Consider the following 19,653-nt stretch of genomic DNA (forward strand, 5'->3'; position numbering starts at 1 on the left):
ATGTACAATGTCTATTTTTTTCCTCTTAATGTGGTCACAAGAATTTGTGACATCTGAATTAGCATCAAAGCTAAGGAGCTTGTGTTTGAATCCACAGGACAGCAAAAGTTAAAAATAATTTCACAAAGCAAGATTTAAGGTCAAATATTGCTGCCTGGCATAACACATTTTAAATGCTTTTTCTTCTGTAAAAATACCTTGAAAATATATATATATATATATATATATATATTTATTGTGAAGCAAGACAAAACAAAACAAGACATAAATAGACACTCAGGATTGACACGAGGAGGGAGGACATACTAGTAATGCTGGGGGAGAAACTGTGGTGTTGGCATGATTTGTTATGGAGACATTTTATGGTAGTGTGTGTAGGTGTGTGTGTGTGTGTGTGTGTGTGTGTGTGTGTGTGTGTGTGTGTGTGTGTGTGTGTGTGTGTGTGTGTGTGTGTGTGTGTGTGTGTGTGTGTGTGTTTGATTCCTGTAGGTGCAAGTGTGTAGGGGAGCAACAAGGGGGAGTGGTAAGAATCAGAAATAGAAATAGAGAAGAAATTAAAACTGAGAAGAGAGGAAATAAAAGTTGCCTTGCCTGTCAAGGGGGTGGGATTCCCCTACTTCCACCATCCTGCCAGCACTTCAGCTAAACTGGCTGAGGATGCAGAACCTTCCTGCTTTAGTGAAGGTGCAAATCCATAGAAATACATCACACATACGTGATTTAAACCGAAAAGGCTATAGATGGAATTAAATGCCTATAATTTCTATTTAAAGAGAATGTTATTTACAATGAGTACATGGGTTTGCTGGGGACTAGCTCTACAGGATGGTGCATGGACAACTGACTCAAAATAAACTATTCATAATGAAGGAGTGTGACACCCAGTGCAACAGTGTGACTCATTTAAGTATTTTTACTACTTTGAGGACAACAATGGGAGAAGAATAATCAGGAAATAGTTGCTACGCATTTCTCGGATTTTCGCGACAAAAAAAAAACAGACAAGTAGATATTTCCAGCCTTGTCTTTTAAAAGAAGAGGAAATGACAAGAGTGTTGCATGATGTGGACGTCTGATGAACAAGAGACTGTGTGAGCGAACAAATGCAAGAGAGAGAGACTGCTGTCCATTTGGCTTCCTCTCTTGGTTCACTTGACTCTCCTCTCCATTAGAACAGAAACAAACTCCCCAAAGATACACTAATGGCCCTGTCCTTGCAGGAGTGGTCGTGTGTGTGTGTGTGTGTGTGTGTGGTAATATCACATCCTTCTTTGACAGCATGGTTCTCTGTATTCATGCATCTTCCCGTACAGGAGTGTGCATCTACACCGGCGATATCGAGGTTCGGTTTTGTGGAATATGAATGAAGGTTTGGGAAATGGCTCCTGTTTCTATTCTTTCTTTTCTGGAGTTCATTTGTCCCTGTCCAGGCCGCGTGTGAGCACATATGTTAGTGTCACGGGAACTGTCCTCGGGCTACACTGCGCTTATCCCATGATAGATGGGTGGGGTTGAGCACCGCTGGTACTACACTGTAAAACTTCTGTTTCTCAAAAGATGCGGGTTAAGTTGAGCCAAATGACATATAGGTATCTCATCTATTTTTGCCAATGTAAAAACTTCTATTTAAAAGAATCAAGAGCAGAATAGATGTGCATTTCTATTTACATTTTTCATAGATTTTCTATATACTGTATATAATATAAGTTTTATATCTTTGTATTCTCTTTTTATTTATAGTTACTTATATGAAGTTTATGGTCAAACTGGTAAATATCAGGTATTTCAGAATCAGATTTCTTTTTACTCGCCGTCGGAACCAAACAACCATATTTGTCAGTCAATCTGTGTCAATCATACACTTTCAAAGTGGCTGTTTGTTTTGCTGCAAAGACAATCATTACTGCATTCCTGACAACTGATGTCAAAGAATCACACAAACAGGATGCTAGTAAAACCTGTGTGGTTTGTGTTGTTGTTTCAGTGTTGTGCTCATTTAAAAAAAAAAAAAATGTCTTCAGGGCAAAAAATGGAAAAGGTGAGACATAGAGTATGCCATACCCCAGATATACACTGATCATAATGTGCATATTAACATGCTTATACAGTGACAGTCTACAGTTTATTATTTCTTATCTTTTATTTAGCTTGACATGTCTATTTAGTCTGATACTCTTATTCTCTCAACCTCTTTTTGCTCCAGTCAAATCTCAGCCCTCAGACAGTTTGCAAAACAGGAAGCATGACAACATACAGCCATTTCTGCACATCTGGACACTGCGGACAAACACACGCTAATGCATCCAAATGTGGATCCGCATACTTCAGCACAAACACAAAACAACCCAGTTCATCCGTTTCACCGGGATGTTGTGACAGGATATTAGAGCCCTTGAAGATCATATCTGCTGTGTGACATGAATGGTTAATGAGCATGTCAGAGCAAAACAATATTGCATCCGCGTTCAAGAAATTAGAGCAGTTCACATGCAACAAATGATACAGCAAATAAGTGTGTTGATATACAAGAGTGGGGGTTTAGGGAAGTTAAAAGTTGCTGTAAAATATCACGAATCCCCTATTTAGGACAGAGTTAAAATCTCCCTTATCATCTCAGCTCAGCTCGGCTCTCCTTCCCCCCAGCAAAACTGTCTCTCTCTATAAGTTGACCCAACACCAACGTATACACATAAACACACACACGCCCTATCTCCTTAAGCACAGCCCTATCTGCTCAGAGGTCACAGCGCTATCCGCTTATAGGGGAAGGTGAGGGAGCTTAAGAGAAGTTTACTTTCTCAGAGAAGGAGGTCGAGACCTCAGCCAAGTAACAACAAAAGAACATCTCAACTCCCACCGCCTGATTAGACTTCAAAACACAAAGAGGAGTGTGTGTGTGTGTGTGTGAGAGCGTTCCTCTGTGCCGAGCTGCAAATGTGCGAGAGGGGCTTTGAGATTAAAAGAGAAGAACAGAGGTGCGATATAATAAAACACATAAAGACACGCATGGTATGCAGAGGAGGCTGTCACAAAAGAACCACCCAGAGGAAAAAGAACAATCGTCCAGGTAGATGGATGGGAGTGTGTGTAGCATTCTGAAATGCCAGATATTTCAGCTTAGTCTCTTGTGCCTCCTGTGCACACTTGAAACTTTCAGCTTGAATCTAAAACTGAGCAAATCTAAATACAGAATCCATCATATGCACATGCACACGCGCACACACACACGCAGAGCTAAGGCAGACCGTAATGTGTGGCAATGTTTGTGTGTATTTTTGTTCAAGAGAGTCGTTTCCTGTGGAACTGTATTTTATGGTGTCTTGTGAAACCCAGCTGTAGCTCTGCTCACACATGTCAGACAGTCTGCTGGGGTTGAGTGAGTGGGAGGGATGACAGCCAGTAAGCACATGCACAGAATCCAACATTTAGATGTATTCTCAATGTTATTTAGAAAACCTGACAATAAAGAGAGTATTTCATTAGATGCGCATGATGTCCGACACAAATTGCCATCGTCTAGGGCGACATCTTTAAATGTCTTGTTTTTGTCGACCAAAATATTAAGATGATATTCAGATGAGAATCTAGAAACTGAAATTTGACCTTAAAAAATACTTGATAATCTAAATGTTTAGAGGATATCAATGTACTCCATTCCTATCAATATTGTCAGACAGCATAGTGCAATAAAACCCAAAATATTGAAAGGGTGTTTGCCTCAATATGCATGGTACTGGCTGAAAAGTTATTGCATTTGCTGTGTGTTTGCATTTTGTTCTGTGCCTGCTGTTGTCGTGTTTGTTTACAGAACATCTGGGGCTGCTCGCTTCGCCCTGACTCCCTCACTCTCACTCATTTTGCAGAAATTCTGTTTTCAATTCAAGCCTGACAACTTTCTTATGTGACTTTAGAGATCTGCTGAGAGCATGGATCAACAATCGCCAAAAAGAATTGTAACCAATGAACGTGTGATGGGGTATATTACTGTATATATTACTGTATATATTTAGAAAAACAAAGGATCAGTGAAGGTGTCACAAACAGCTGGTCCCAGATCTGTTGCTGCTTTGGCTCCAGTTTTCACTACTGATAGAGCATTAGCATTATAAATAGTGTAAGCTAACCATAATTATCATGAGACTGTCAGATGTGTGTGTGTGTGTGTGTGTGCGTGCATGCGTGAGTGCGTGCGTGCACATGATGATGTTTCCCTGCAGCAGATAGAACATACAAACAGTTACATCAGTAACAATGAGCACTTTTATCAAAGACCTTTCAAGAGAGAACAGATAGAACAGAAATAGATGAAATCTAAGTATTCTCCTCACAAGGTGGCCTACATAACTCGCTCTCGGTTTCACCCCCGCTCACACACGGACCTCAAAGGTTTAAGTATATTGTATCATAGTGTATATTTTGTTGTAGGGCTGATCAATACATCAATAATTATTGCAATATGATTTTCATTAATAGCAATAGACTGTTTAAGTGTTTTTGATTCCCTGCTCAGAAAAAAACAAAAACTAGCTTTACATTTAAAATAGTAATGTTATATTTATCATTATAATTATCTCCATCCACTGATATGAAAAGTTTTATCTTGATTAGATTTTGGGCCGTATCGTCCAGCCCTTTTTTGTTCTACTTGTAAACATACACCACGTTTGTGTTAAGATTAGTCAGAGAAGACACGAATCAAAGACGGATACGTCAGCAGCCGTGGGACTTGCAGTCATTTAAATGTAAAGTTGTTTACATGGAAAAGGGCATGTAATAGTATTTTCCGGAATGATTGGAATGTTAATGGCCAATATCTTGTAATTTCCTTATCCATCTTCTCTATTTCATCATGAAATCGAAAGCTAAGTAGTTTCTTGGCTGTAGCAATTTAGAGGTAACTCTCCCGTGACAGTCATTCTAAGTAATTTAAGTGGGAGTTTGAGTGCTGAAGTAACATCAATAAACATTTAAATCTTTCATTCAACAATACAAACTGCTACGGTCATACCGATGGCTGGAAAGTGTACAGACTACAGTGCATTGTACATGATATAATTACATAACTAGCTTTTGTATTGCAGCCTGCATGTGTGTGTGCGTGTGTAAGAGCTGATTGGACAAAAACACAGTACTAATATGATTTAGGAGGAAGACGGCAGGAAGCAGACAGCACTAATGCAATGGCTCCTGCATTAAGTCCTCAGAGACTGACCACAAAGCACTGTAAAGACAAACAAACACACACACACACACACACACACACACACACACACAAAAGTATAGAGAAAAATGCATCATCATCCATGCATCCACACATGTGAAAACTCTTTTGATCCCAGTCACATGAAAAGATGTCCTCTGTCCACCTCCTGAATCATTTGTACCAGAAATATCCTCTCTGCTGTCTGACTGGTGACGGAGCACTACTACCCATCAACTCGCATCAGAGTTGGAAGAGAGGACCGGGAGAGAGAGAGAGAGACAGGGAATTGGAATGACGCTTTTATTCCTCGCTCTCCTTGGGCGCCTGTTTCATTCGGCTTGTCACCACCGCCTCGATTGGGAGGATGACTGCCCTGAATCCTTCAGTCAGCGAAGCTCGGGGTAGAACCAGGCGCTCTGTCCGCACCCGCATCACATTAGAGCACTGTGATCCCAAAGCAGGGCCCGATGATGAATAATACCTCGGCCACGGCCAAGAGGATGAATACATGGGAGCAGACAGGATGGGATATCGGTGACTGAATGTGGCACACACTGAATGTGCATGTGTGAGCATGTGTGAGCTTTAAAGCTGCGGTTCTTTGTTGTTATTTCCTGCAGCGCTGTTAAGTTCTCTTATGTGTGTGTGTGTGTTTGTTTGTCTGTGTGTGTGTCTTCTTTTTAAGGCTTTGGCAATTTCTCTGTTGGGTTTATTGTTCCGCAGACAGCTGACAAGAATGCAGGAGTAACCATCAGTCACGCAAATGTGCCCCCCCCCCCCCCACACACACACACACACACACACACACACACACACACACACACACACACACACAAATGTCACTCTAAAAAAAAACATGCTCGCTGGTAGTGGAGGCTGTCTTTATGAGCATCCATGTGTCAGAGTTGCATTTAGCTCTCTTCCACCAGTTTGTACAATCACTTCTTCAGCTCAACACCAAAATCCAATCTTCTAAACTAAATCTATATATTCTCCTTCTGATCCTTCATAAACTAAAATTCCCCTTAAATACCAAAATCTCCCTCCAAGCAGATGTCCTTTTAGCTTTAATCTGTAATTCATTTTAGTCTCGGTGGCTGGCCTTTTCCAGGGCGATGGATCTGTGATTAGTGGACCGGAGGCTGAATCTTCTCATTATCTTTATGCAGGGCCTAATCTGGATGCTTGCTGGTGTCTTTAGACTGGATCCCCTCTAAACCATGCCTGCCCCATGCTGGGGAAAGGCCGCTGCTTTAGGGAGCTTACCCTCTGCTGCACACCTCATTATGGGTGCTGGATGGGACCGGGAGCTGTCATTAGTGGGAGACATCTGAGGTTCAGCGCTTTAGGTTACCAGGGAAATCTACACATTATATGCTTTACAAGGTGCCGTTCAGGTCGATTTCACAAATGGAGTTTCCTTCTTCTACGTAGAGCAATGCTAATACGGTTGACAAGATATCTATCTACTGTCTGTCGGCTCGCATATCTTCAGCACCGTTCAACTTTTCACCTTCATACTACAACGAAATCTTTCTTCACTTAATTCATATAATTCATCAGTTGGTGCGATTTGGATGATTCAGTAAAAATAAAATAAAATATATACTAGAGCAGTGTTAATGTGTTAATGCTCCAGAGCTACTTCCAAATTATTTCTTGACATGAGTGAGTCCTCTTCAAACAGACCTCACTTTTTATTGTTTGTGTGCTGGACGTTGTGTGGAGTTTTTTCCAACAGTCTATGGTGCAGAGTGAAGTTAGAAAACTTTGCGTTCATCCTGCCTGGTTTATCTGCAGTGAAGATTTTATAATCACTGTTTTTCATAAACTAAACTGGATTTGCTTTATTACCGTGTGTGGCTTATAAGTCTGGATGATTTACTGAACTAGGGTAATTTTTGTATACATTACATTGTTGACTATTTAAAAAATCTGTTAATCAACCAACAAAATCTTCAGACTCAAGTCACAACAAAAAAAAAAAGCTCTGTAATGGCAATGGCATCTGATTCTCCAGTTCGGATGTATACTGAGTTGAGTTTCATCAAACTTTACTCTTGCTGCAGCTCAATTACTGCAGGTCCCTCTTAAAGTTTCAGAAAGAAATTTACAACCAGCATTACCTTTCCCAACAGGCAGGTTTAGAATTGGCACAGCACTAGTATCTTATAAGACATGCAGCATTTGAGTGTATTACTGCTGAATGTACTGCTGCCTATGGACACACAAGTCAAGTAATTCTTAAAATCCAATTAGAAAAAAAAGCTCTTGATCGCTCAGTGGTTAAACATGTATGTCCGATTAAAGAAAAACAGATAACACTGACACTAATCCTAAATCAGGCCTAACCTGACCTAGAAGACCTCTTCTCTGCATGTATGTGTGTGCGTGTGCATGTGTGTGTGTGTGTGCACATGAATAGCTGATTATCTTGGGTTATACATTCCAATTAGCCCTCCTTGGCGATCCTCCATTATCTGCCCACTGCTATAGCCTTGTCTCAAAAAGACAATGTCCCAGTGCATCCTGCTCACTGTCATGCAACATGACATGTACAAGACTCAGGCTTATATTTTACGCCCTGCAGCCAACAGATAATATGTAGCTTGCAGTACAGGAGGCTATGACCGAGTCGAGCTAGATTCATCATCACATCCAGTATAATATCGTGCCGTGCTGGGACACATGGCTTTAATATATGTAGGAACCAGATGAGGAGAAGATGGGACCATGCATGGGGAAAGGGAGGAGGAGCGGATCACTGGGAATGATCCATCGGACATTCATAATCTATCTTCCTATGACAGAGCACACAGAGCAGAAACCAATTAGCTGCTCGTCCCATCGGAAATGGAGAAGCAGATACGATAAAGGATGAGCCCATAGCTGCAAGCTACAGGGCAAGTTACAATTAACCTCTCCCGAACACTGACACACACACTACACACACACACAGTATAACTAATCCACACACCTGCAGTGGTTTTCTATGATAAACATCTGGCAGGTTGTGGTAGACTGTAATGACCCAAAGCTACAGCCGGTCACCAGGGATGCTAGAAAATTAGGTCACCGGCTTTTACCTTTATTCTACTCCAGTGTTTTTCTATCTCATGGAGACTGTCTCTGTCTCTTTCTCTCTCTCTCTCTCTTTCTCATTTATCTCCCTCTGTGAATGAAGTCCTGTCCTTTTCACTTTACCTCCATTAATCTCTATTCTGTGTTTCTTCCTCTATTTTTAGTCCGTCTGATTTTCCCTCCTACCTACCTGGCTGCCTGACGTAGGTGTGGCCAGCAACATCACAACAAGGAGAGGAACAAGGTCACACACACGCACACACACATATCATGTACAGTACAAACACACACTCTAAAAACTGCAGGGGCAAGGTCATACAAGCTGTGATCTGGGGCTGAGTTGCGGGAGGCAAGCTTGTGAAGAGGGAAAGAAAGAGACGAAGAGAAATAACTTGAGAGGGAGAGAGAGAAGACAGAGAGAGGGACAATGCTAGACAGAAAATTATTTCTTTATCAATCCAGATATAATGACTCGCCATCTCCCTTGCTCTCTGATGCTATCTGCTCTTGCCGAGAGGGAGTGATAGAGACAGAATGAGCAATAGATGGAGAGAGAGAAACATAGAATGAATAATGGATGAAAGGTGCAGATTCAGACCCTGGTTTGACCAGGACACCATATCTGCCTGTATTCTCCTAATACAAACCCAAACTAACAACTTTGGCGATACAGTGTGACCTGGTGGTGCCCCCCCATCATGTGTGTGTGACGTGTGTGTGTGACGTGAGTGTTTATAGAGGCATGTGTGTGCATGTTAGCTCGCTAACTACCTGTCCATGCCACCACCCCCCCCCAGATTCCCCGCTCTTCTCCCACACGTTGCCCCCGGTAACAGGCGGAGGAGGTGGGGACGTGGTGGTGGATAGTGACCATCTGTCAGCGGCCCAGAGATCAATGGGACTAGAGAGGAGGGGGAGGAAGGGGTGAGGTGGAGGGGTGAGGGTGTGGAGCGAGGCTAAATATGTGGCCCACTGTGACCCGCAGCCTGGCTCAATATGCAGCCGATTTATTTACCGAGCGAAAACACACACACACCCCGCGAGTGCCGCTCACACAGCCTTTATTAACGAATGGCTGACTCTGGTGTGAGCCAGGAGATGCTACGACTGCAGCACTGAAACATGCAGAGTAGACGCTCAAATACAAACAAACATAGACACACACATGTGGGGACTGATGGATGGACAGAGCTGTGGATGCAGAAGTGTGTGTGAGAAAGAAAAAGAGAGAGGTATGAATTGGTTAATCTATATCTAGCTCACTGTGGCAGTGGGTCAGATTAGACTGGGACAAAAACACTCCAGCGCTAGCTAATGATTCAACGACAAAACAATGTCAGCCCTGCACTTGCTTCAGCTGATTCATGGGAGCACACAATGCTAGTTCACACACACACACACAAATCTGAGCAAACACGTACATCATAAATCAATTTGCTCATATGGACGAAGCACATTTGTCTGCCACAGTGATACAAAGAAAGCAGGGAGGTTATTCCCACCTACATAGCGAGTCTCTCTCCATCGTGTAGTGAGAAGCACTTAAAAAAAACACACTGACATTTTGCTCTGCTGCAATAGAGACTCATTTAAAATTCCCTGTTGATGCTGTAGGTCCAGAGCTGGAGGGAACAGTTTGGGTGTGGAGAGCAGAGGGGATGTTTATGTTACTCAATGTGTTTCTACGTGATGAACAGTCGGACTGCACCTGTGTGTTGTCATGCAGGATATTGGGTAGTGATCATGGACTCACCGAGGATTTGGCTGAAGAGTAACTGCTCCAGGTCCCCGAGCACCGTCACCACCAACTCTGGGTCCACCTTCAGAAAGCTCTTGTCGTCTTCCCCCTCTATCCCTTTCCTCTCTTTCTTGTCCTCTGTCGACAGAGATGCAGATCTCACCTTCTCCCCTAGTTTCTTCCCATTAGTCCCGGTGCTCCCAGCTCCATTGGAGTTAGTTTTAATTGGGTGGTCAGCAGGGTCTATGTCTGCACTCTGTCCCGCCTCAGAGGCCTTGCTGATGGGCTTGACCTCAGCGTAAGGTCCCCGTGGTTTACCAGGGGCAGGGATTCGACTCGGCTTGCCGGTGTTGGGAGTGACAGCTGGGGAGCAGAGAGGTTTGGGTCTTCCCTGGAAAAGAGACTGTTCTGACTTCGAAAGGGTCCGCGAGAGAGGCGGTTTCCCGGCCGCAGCAGGACCTGTTTTAGTCTGTCCTGCCTTGTTGGCGCCAGCGCCAGGCCGGTTTGTACAATCATTCCACCGTTGAGACTGGTACAGGTGCAGCTTCTTCTCAGCATCAGTGAGCACACACAAGTTGCTGAGTGATCGCTGCTTGCGGAGGCCGGATGGATTGGGGATGGGAATTGGGATAGATCCCGAGGAGGGACGGTAGACTTTGAGCTCTGACCCGGAGGGACGCGAGGGTCCCTGGGGCAGAGCAGAGGGCTTGGGCGGGGGCTTCCTAGAGGCCATGGCCTGGGCTGAAGTATCCTGGCAGGAGACAGCAGCAGCAGACCTGAGGTTCAGCTCTCTGGGCTTCGCCGTCATGCTAATGTTAGCCACATTAGCCTCCAGCATCCCCCCTGCAGAGAGCCAAGCAAAAGCATCAGTGCCACACTGTGAAATACAAACGAGCAGACTGAAAGAAATGGATGGAGAGGTGAGAATGAGAGATGAAGGAAAAAACAACAGCACTGTCTGGTTTGTTCTCTCTGTCTCCTCTGGGTCCAGACTGAGCCAGACTCCCCACTGTGTGAGACTGTGGGTTCACCCCTCTCCTGAAAATGATGAGTGGGTTAGCGGAGTGGCAGTGTGGCAGTCACCCTTACTCACTGCTGGTAATCCATGAATCTGCAGATCAGTGTCTGGCCTCTGTAAATCCACTCTTTCACAGCGCGTCCACAGAGATGACAATAGCGCTGCAGGAGCGTAACGCAGCAGTGACCAGCCTCTGTCTCCTCCTCTGTGCTCCCTCCTGCTCACCAGGCAAGCAGCAGCCGACTGACAGGAGGAACAGTCGCTGCAGCAGCAGCAGCAACATCCCTCCTCCTCCTCTCTCTCTCTCTCTCTCTCTCTCTCTCTCCTCCCTCGACCTCTCGCTCACTCACTGGTTTGCTCACTCCAACCCCCCCTGGCTCATTCACCCTCCCCTATCCTCCTTCTTCCTATTTCCTTCCCTCCTTCTTTCTCGCTGTCTCTCTCTCTCCTCCCACTGGCTGATTCAGCCGCTGATCCTGTCCCTCTCTCTATCTCTCTCTAAAACACACACACAGATGCTGTGTTTTGCTGCGCACCCTTGAGTGTGAACATAAGGGCTCGGCAATAAATTACCAGCATCCTCCCTGTTCCTACGTTGCAACAACAGCTTTTTTTCTTTACATCCTTTTCAAATGTTCACTCATTAAATCACTCTTCCCTTTAACTCTCTGTGTCCACTTTGCTATTTAATCCCTTTGTTGTTATTCCTTTTCTTTCTTTCTTTGTGAAAGGAAAAACAAAAAAACTAATTAAAGAGCATTAGAGCAAAAGAAAGAGCATAAGAGCGAAAGATAGCAAGAGCGAAAGAGCAAAAGATGGAAAAAGCTTAGGAAAGAGGGAAAGAAAGAAAGAAAGAAAGAAAAGAGAAATAATGATCTAAAGAAAGACCTAAAGATTGCTGCAGACACGCAGCAATCTCTTAGAATCACATTAGCTTCTCCATTCATCCATTCACATTCAGAGTTTCTTACGAGTCCTAATCACAGGTGGCCCACCCTTGATTAATCTGATTCCAATTATTTGAAAACCAGTCGTGGCTGCAGGATCAGAACAGGACACAGACCCAACAGTCCTACACACGCCACATGCCATGGGTCAGTTCCTACACGCTTCAATTTGTAGGCAACCCACCTCAAGTGATGATCACATCACCCTCACCTGCCTCGAATGGCCTCTACTGTCATCTCCACCACTCATTTCTCAATTGCTTTCTTCTTTCAGATTTCCAGTATGGTGACCCCCCCTCCCCCAGTTTACATAGAGGCACAGGCTGTTAAGTATGCTGGGTATAGATTCACCCGAATGACAGTCCATCAGTAAGCACATTATACTTCAGTGGTTTAAAACAAATGCACGTGTTAGTGTGTTGGTGTCTATATATTTTTGTCTACCCTCCCCTGCATGCGTACAAATGTGTGTGTGCGCGGGTCTGTCTCCATGAGTGTGTCACATTGATGAGACAGGCCCAGAGAAGCCACAGCGCCCGTCCAGGGACCACAGATACAGCTCTGGCACGTTCAGCTATACGTCATCTCATCGCTCTGCTCTCCCACTCAACACAGGAGCAACTCAGATGAACTCTTTTCCACCCTCATCATCCTCTTCATCATTCCCATGTTTCACCATCACCATTATCATCATCATCATCATCATCATCATCTTCATCCCTGTCCAAACCAGATCCTTGATTTCAAACAACTACCGAGATGTGTAAACGTATTTACCTCCCTCCTGATTTCTTATATTTTAGCTTTTATGTTAAATGTTAAAGATTAACTAACCAACTACCTCTGGCAAGGAGGTTGTTCTCTTTGCCATTTGTCTGTCAGTAGATTACTCAAAACCTACTGAACCCATTTCCATTCAATTCTGTGGAAGGGTGGTGAATGAGCCAAGAAAGTACCCATTAAAATTTGGAGCCGATCCAAGGAGGATATAGGAGTAATTTCTGGGTGCGGCTAATCACAAAAAAACAATTATCAATTAAATTTGGTTAATTGATTGATGTAGAAACTGAGTGGGCCATTACGATGTCACATGACTGGTAGGTTTGGAAAGCTTTTTTCCTTCAATAAATGAAACCATCATTTAAAAACTGCCTTTTGTGGTAACAGGTGTGTTGTCTTTGTCTAATATTAAAATGTATTTTTGTACACTTCACAAAGGATAAACACAAAATACATAAATAAAGTGTAAAAGAAGCTTTGGGGTGTGGTAGAAACCAGTATTGGCTCATATGAGAACCACACCCATGAGATATACAGTAGATAAAACACAAAACATACAAAATCAATACTTTAAAATTAATTTGATGCTGCTCTGAAACATGTAACATCAGGAAGGGGACGCATATTTTTTCAATGCGCTGTAGAGGATCTGTTCTTGTAATTCCTCCTAATACAGAGGTGGAGTGCATCCGATAAGAGACAGACTCAAACAGAGACGGAGAAACAGCCCGATGGCGTCATTTCTCATCTAACTTTATTTCCATTAGAAGTAATCATGATGACAGAGCATTACAAGTCATTCACCTCATTAATAATCAATACCACCGTTTGCTGTATAATTTGTTCTTGTGTATTAATGCATCCTGCCTGCACACAGGTATTGTTGTTTTAACAGGAGTTTATGCTCCATTAGTGCAGCTCACTTCCTCGTGTACGCAGGCAGCGATGCCTGCAGCTATGATGATATCAGGCCTCCAACTGTTGGAAGGAGTTTTCAGACAAGCAGCCTTTGGGCTAAAGCCCATTTTCTCTACCATTTGCATAAATCGGTTGACTCTGAACCAGAGAGAAAACAAACCATGTCCTGTTTGCTACACTCAATATTATAGAGGTGCTTTAAAAACGGCTTATTTTTCAACAGTGACCAAACTGGCGCCAATTGAACTTAAAAATGACAACGACTCACATTAAGGCTCAACCTTAAATCCATCTGGCCTTGAATGAGTGTGTGTGATACAGGAGCTGAGCAGCAGACAAAAACACAGACATAAATTAGCTGTTTTATTGTGTAAAGGCTGAAGCCATTCATTCGAAGCAGCAAGCTTTAATAAAGGACCAATGTTGAAGCGGTTATGCCACACCGGGACCAGAGCTGTGAGGTGACAGTTATGGGGGCTCTGGGGGCCAGTCGTAGGCCAATGGGGGAGTAAAGGACGTAATTTAAGGCTAATAGGTGCTGTACCTCAGCTCTTATACCTCCCTGATGAGGGATTAAGGTTGGTCAAACGAGAGTGACTGCATACAAGGCAGGTCTGTGTGGCACACAGATGCACGAGGGGCAAAGGCATGGGTTGGTTTTCTTGAAAACACATAGACACACAGGTAAAGTGTGTGTTGGCGGCACACAGCTGCTTGTTTGTTCCAGTGCTCGTCTCTCTGGCTCCACAGTCTAATCACTTTAATATATGGCTGATGTAAACATACAGTATATTCTGTCCCTCTCTGTGTAGTTCCACACACACACACACACACACACACACACACACACACACACACACACACACACACACACACACACACACACACACACACACACACACACACACCAGGGAGTCTGACTGACTGACCTGAGCAATCTGGCCTGACATCACAGAAGCTGGCAGTTTGAGTGTGATGACTGCCACCACTCAGAATTAAACTACACATGCAGTGCATAGCAGGCTCACACATTCAGTTTGTGTGTGTGTGTGTGTGTGTGTGTGTGTGTGTGTGTGTGTGTGTGAACAGGTTTGTGGCCTAACCTCAGTGGCTGGAGCCTTGGGGAAATTTGCTGCAATGATGGGCAAACAGTCCCAGACACATAAAGAAACTTTTAAGCAAAGGTAAGTGAGACAGGTCGACATGAGAGATATAGGGATGAATGGATAGATTGAAAACACAGTGAGAGACCGGCAGACAGACAGGCTGACAGACAGAAAGAGGCAGAGTGGCCCACTACTTTGCATGAGTATATTTGCCTGAGCATCTTTAAACAGTTTGGAACAGATTGGCCACTATATTTCTACAGAGCAGTTATGTAGCCAGTTGGACACACACACACACACACACTTTGTGGTGCATTATATGCGTGTTTACCAGGCTGCACAAGGTCTCCATCTCTAAAAGGAAAAGTACTGTGAGAGAAGAGGAAAGCTCTGCTGCTTTGAAAGTAACTAATTGTATCAGCGCGACTTAATCTTTAAAAGGAATGGTTCCCATTCGACTAAGCAGATGGCATTCTCACTTTCACCCACTCCCTGCCGTCACTCCATCCCTGTTAGATCTTCTATTTTTGCCTTTTTTTGTGTACGTACAAAAAAAAAAGATGAGACAAGCGTGAACGGGAGGAGATGTGAGAGAAAAATGACAAGAGAGAGTGCGACTGAGAATTGAAGATGGAGAAACAGTCCAAGTCGAGAAGAAGACAGCAGACCACCACCTGGATGTTACTCATGAAGAAAAAGTAGAAAGAATGTAAGAATGTGATAATAATAATGAAGAAAACAAGACAATAAGGAAAGTGAGAGGAGGAGGAGGAAGAGGATGGGGTGAGGAAGGATCTCTGTATATGTGCCAGAGGAGCAGAGGAAGCCTGTAAGACAAGGAGGGGATATCCTGCCTCACCACTCCTGCTCAGTTGCTTATGTCCGCTAACACACTAATGCATGGAGTCCACAGGACACAGGGAAGAATAGCAGACCATGACACATTCATACACAAGGGAAGGCTCACAGTTACACACACACACACGCTGGTAGTGCACCTACACAATGACATGACTATTAATGTCCTGTTTACACACCACACACAGAGGCAGCAATCGGATGCATACAGTATTCGGATTTCAAAACTGAGTCAGAAATGTATGTGTGAATGAGGGAGGGAGTTTTTTCCACAATGACGCCTCTATGGTGGTCTCACTCAGCTGGTGATGCACAGCATGAGTCATTGGCTGAGGCATTTGGGCAATTCAGCCACTTAAAGGCTATGCACGACAATAGTGTATCAGTCACTCCAACTCCTGATCCCGCAGGCCCAAATGTTAATCTCTCCCAGGCAGAATCCCGAATCAGCTCAGAGCTGAAAAACATCATGGAGCAAACCGGAAAATCCTAAAGTACGCGGAAAAAATGTATTTGTCTGCTTTTGTGTGTGTTTTTTAAAAGGGACCGCTCTTTGTAGACTCTCCCTTGCAGACACGGCAGTGTTGACATTCTCAGCACACTTCCCGGGGGTATCCCACAATGCTGTGCTGCATAGGCTGGTTGCTTGGTTACAGCGTGGTGCGATGGATATCATCCACATGTGTTTGTATGTTCGCTCATGTAATTGTAAATTGAAAAATTACCGCTCGTTCTGAATTAAGATGTTCAGTAGAAGTGATATTTAAAAAAATGAATACTAGAAGAATACGATAAATGTAGGAAAACATCATCCTAAATTTCTGTGCTCATATTCTGGCATGCGAGTGTGTGCTTGATTCTTCATGGGTTATTAATTTGACAGATAGATGTGCCTGTGAGTCCATTCCTGTGTGTGTGTGTGTGTGTGTGTGTGTGTGTGTGTGTGTGTGTGTGTGTGTGTGTGTGTGTGTGTGTGTGTGTGTGTGTGTGTGTGTGCGGTCCCACTGAGAAACAGGCAGGTTACGCACATGACTGACTCCATGACTCTACTCCCCGCTTTGGGAGTCACCTCAGAGGTCAAAAAGGATTTTGTGTGTGATGTGCACTAATTCGCCCATTCCTCAACTCACCCTTATCCCTCCTAGATAGTGAGGACATTTCCCAGGAGGTGGTGGCGGCTCTGTCTCTGCCACACAAGGGCTGGATGGTAAAGTGTGTTACACGGATGGAGGGAAAAAGGAGCTTCTCAGTGAGTCTGTGTGAATTTGTGTTTATTCACGTATGTACGTGTGCCTACTCATGTGCGCTTATGTGCATTCAAGTGTACAGTTCCCACACTCCAGTGATGTCCTCCCCATCAAATTAAATTTCTAACCCCAACATAAATAACTGGGCCTCCACTTCAGCTGTCCTGGCAGTGCACTACAGAACCTTTGGCAGGTCAACGGTCGGGTCAATTGAAGAGTAGGACATGACATTAAACTCTAAATAGTGATTACTGCCCCACTCCTGGTGATGAGCAAGGCCATAATCTAGTTCACGCTTATGTCTGATCATCTTCCCAAAGCTACTAATCCACTCATCACTGTCGAACGCCAAATCGGCATATGTGACTCTGATTAGATTGGCCAAAGAGGATTATGTACTGTCTAAGAGTAGATGCAGCCAGGGGGTTATCAACATGCTATATGCACTACACTGTCCAGGGGCACTAAAGAGATGGTGAACATGCATTTTATAAACTGCAAGCTGATTTCCTCCCTTCAGATAAAGATTTATCTGCCTGAGGGTAAATGGCACGTGGCTGTTTCAGAATTTAGATCTTTATTTGAGGGATCCACAAAGTGAAGTCAAAATCAACAGTATCTCCACGGTGTTTTATAGTGTACATGTTGACATTTTATAAAAAATATAATAATATATATACAGCCTGAGCAAAGTAAATATTAAACTTTTAGTCATTTTTAGATAAATTTAATCCGTTTAAAATATCATCATTGTCCTTTCTTTATTTTTCTGTTTTCACAAAAATAAGAATTATTGCATATCCAGATTAAAACTAATGCAGTCCTGCAATAAATCCTTCCTTCATGATGGTTATGACGTTCAGTTTTTGTTCCAACTGTTTGGGACTTTCTCATCCAATGCATATGAGACAGGTCCTGGAAGCTTCCAGAGAAAAGCTCTGTTCCATCGAAGAAAATACTTCAGGGTTGAGCACTAACTGGTTTCAAATTCATGTGTGGTTTACTGTCCCACGTACATTAAACTGCAGCACACAGCGGCCTTCCGGTGCTACTCTCTGGCAGCTCCCATACACAGCTATTATTCAGCCTCCCTTCATTGATATAAATGGGGTGGACAAAATATGAGAAACACCTGCCAGCAGAATGCAACACAATTCATCAAAACCACAGCAGTCCCCCTAGAAAACCACATTTATATTCTCTAGAGCCAGATTTGTATTTGCATCTGCACCAAATTGCACAAACTCATACTGTGAATATCAGTAAACATGTCAGAATTATTTCATCAAAATCTATGAATTATCTGGGAAATCAACGGAAATATTGAAAAATTAAAAACCTTGATCGCTCATCCACACATAATTTCCTTTCCTGACCCAAACCACATTCTTCCAACAAGTTTCGTGGTAATCTGTCCATTAGTTTTTTCAAACTGTTGGTTCACCTTAAGAACCAAATCATGGAATCCATGATCAATGTATGTGCGACTGTGTTGTAGGAACACATGCCCATTCCTTTTAAAATAACACCTGTACTGTACAATTATTTTTTTTTGTAAATGTCAGTGTCACATGATGTCACTAAATTTGTGTGGGTGGGTGTTGTCCAGTGTGTCTGAGGGAGCAGACTTAAGAGTGTCCATAAGGAATATCAGACCCTCACTAGGGGATGGAAACTGATCCACAGTCCACATCACATTCATCTTTCAAACACCATCTGTCTACTGTCACACAAGCATACATCAGTGCACGCGCACACACGCACACACACACACAAGTGCATGATTAAATACACCTCTCCTGAGAGCGACATGGTCAGGAGGTCAGTGGCGTAATTGAAAGACCACATGGTGCCACGGCCACTTTAAAATGTTCAGGTCTTCATTAGGGTTTCGGATAGAAAACGTAAGAGCTGATTATGTTACTGCAGATTCAATCAATGTGAATTAGAGCATACGGAAAACATTCAGTTTGGGGAAATCTACTCTTTTACCAGAGTCACTAGGGAGAACCATAACAAAATCACGATTTGGCCTTGTGTGTTCAACCAGAGCCCTCAGCTTTGAAATGTGTAACCAACATTCAATCTGTCTTTTTCATTTCCCTGCACACATTTGCCGTTTGTTCTCTTTCCACCTTATGAAATCCAAAATCCATCAACCCGCTGACCTCGCTGGCCTCCTCTTTTCATCTCTCACTCCTCTCTTCCTTCCCTCCAAAACTCGGCCTTCCTCCCTTGTTTCCCTCCCTTCCTCCACTCCCTAAATTACAGTTATTACTGTGCCAGCCCACCCTCCATGTAAATGCAGCTTCAGAGGAGTCTAAGACACTTTAGCTCTGTGTCTAATGCTTGCTAGGGAGCAATTACAAGGCCACAGTCATAGTCCCAAGACAGCCAGGGGCTTTATAGACTGGGACCGGTTGACCACCAGCTCCCTCCTCTCCACAACCAGCTGCTTGAAACCTCCAAATGCTTTTAAAGGGCTATATCTGTTAATTAGACAGGCCAGATCAATAGAGGAAAGAACTTAAAAGTCAAAGCAAAAGTCTTTGTGACATAACATACTCTGTGTAAAAAACAAACAAACAAACAAATTGTAATAATAATAATAATAATAATAATAATAATAATAATAATAATAATAAGCCAATCATGGCAGTTAAGCAGCTCAACAACAATGCAGTTCAGCAACACATGACATCAACCCATTCAAACCCATGAATGAGCAGCGTTTCTATTAGGGCTGACAATTTTCCA

At 43.3% G+C, this 19,653-nt stretch overlaps 1 protein-coding gene across 17 annotated transcripts in view; it reads right to left on the reverse strand.

Annotated features, from left to right (window-relative positions):
• Positions 1–19,653, reverse strand: part of LOC117763996 (neuron navigator 1-like) — an 86,618-nt gene that overhangs the window by 56,789 nt on the left and 10,176 nt on the right. For 13 of the 17 annotated variants that reach the window (XM_034589376.1, XM_034589373.1, XM_034589375.1 and 10 more), the window contains exon 5: positions 10,038–10,865. The exons of 1 other annotated variant lie outside the window; for it this stretch is intronic. In XM_034589376.1, coding sequence (XP_034445267.1) covers positions 10,038–10,865 — 828 coding nt within the window. Of the gene's footprint in view, positions 1–10,037; positions 10,866–11,053; positions 11,373–19,653 lie in introns of those variants that run through there. 3 more of the 17 variants (XM_034589378.1, XM_034589380.1, XM_034589379.1) reach the window with 3 other exon arrangements.

Source organism: Hippoglossus hippoglossus, chromosome 7, assembly GCF_009819705.1.
Source record: "Hippoglossus hippoglossus isolate fHipHip1 chromosome 7, fHipHip1.pri, whole genome shotgun sequence".
NCBI classification, from domain to species: domain Eukaryota; kingdom Metazoa; phylum Chordata; class Actinopteri; order Pleuronectiformes; family Pleuronectidae; genus Hippoglossus; species Hippoglossus hippoglossus.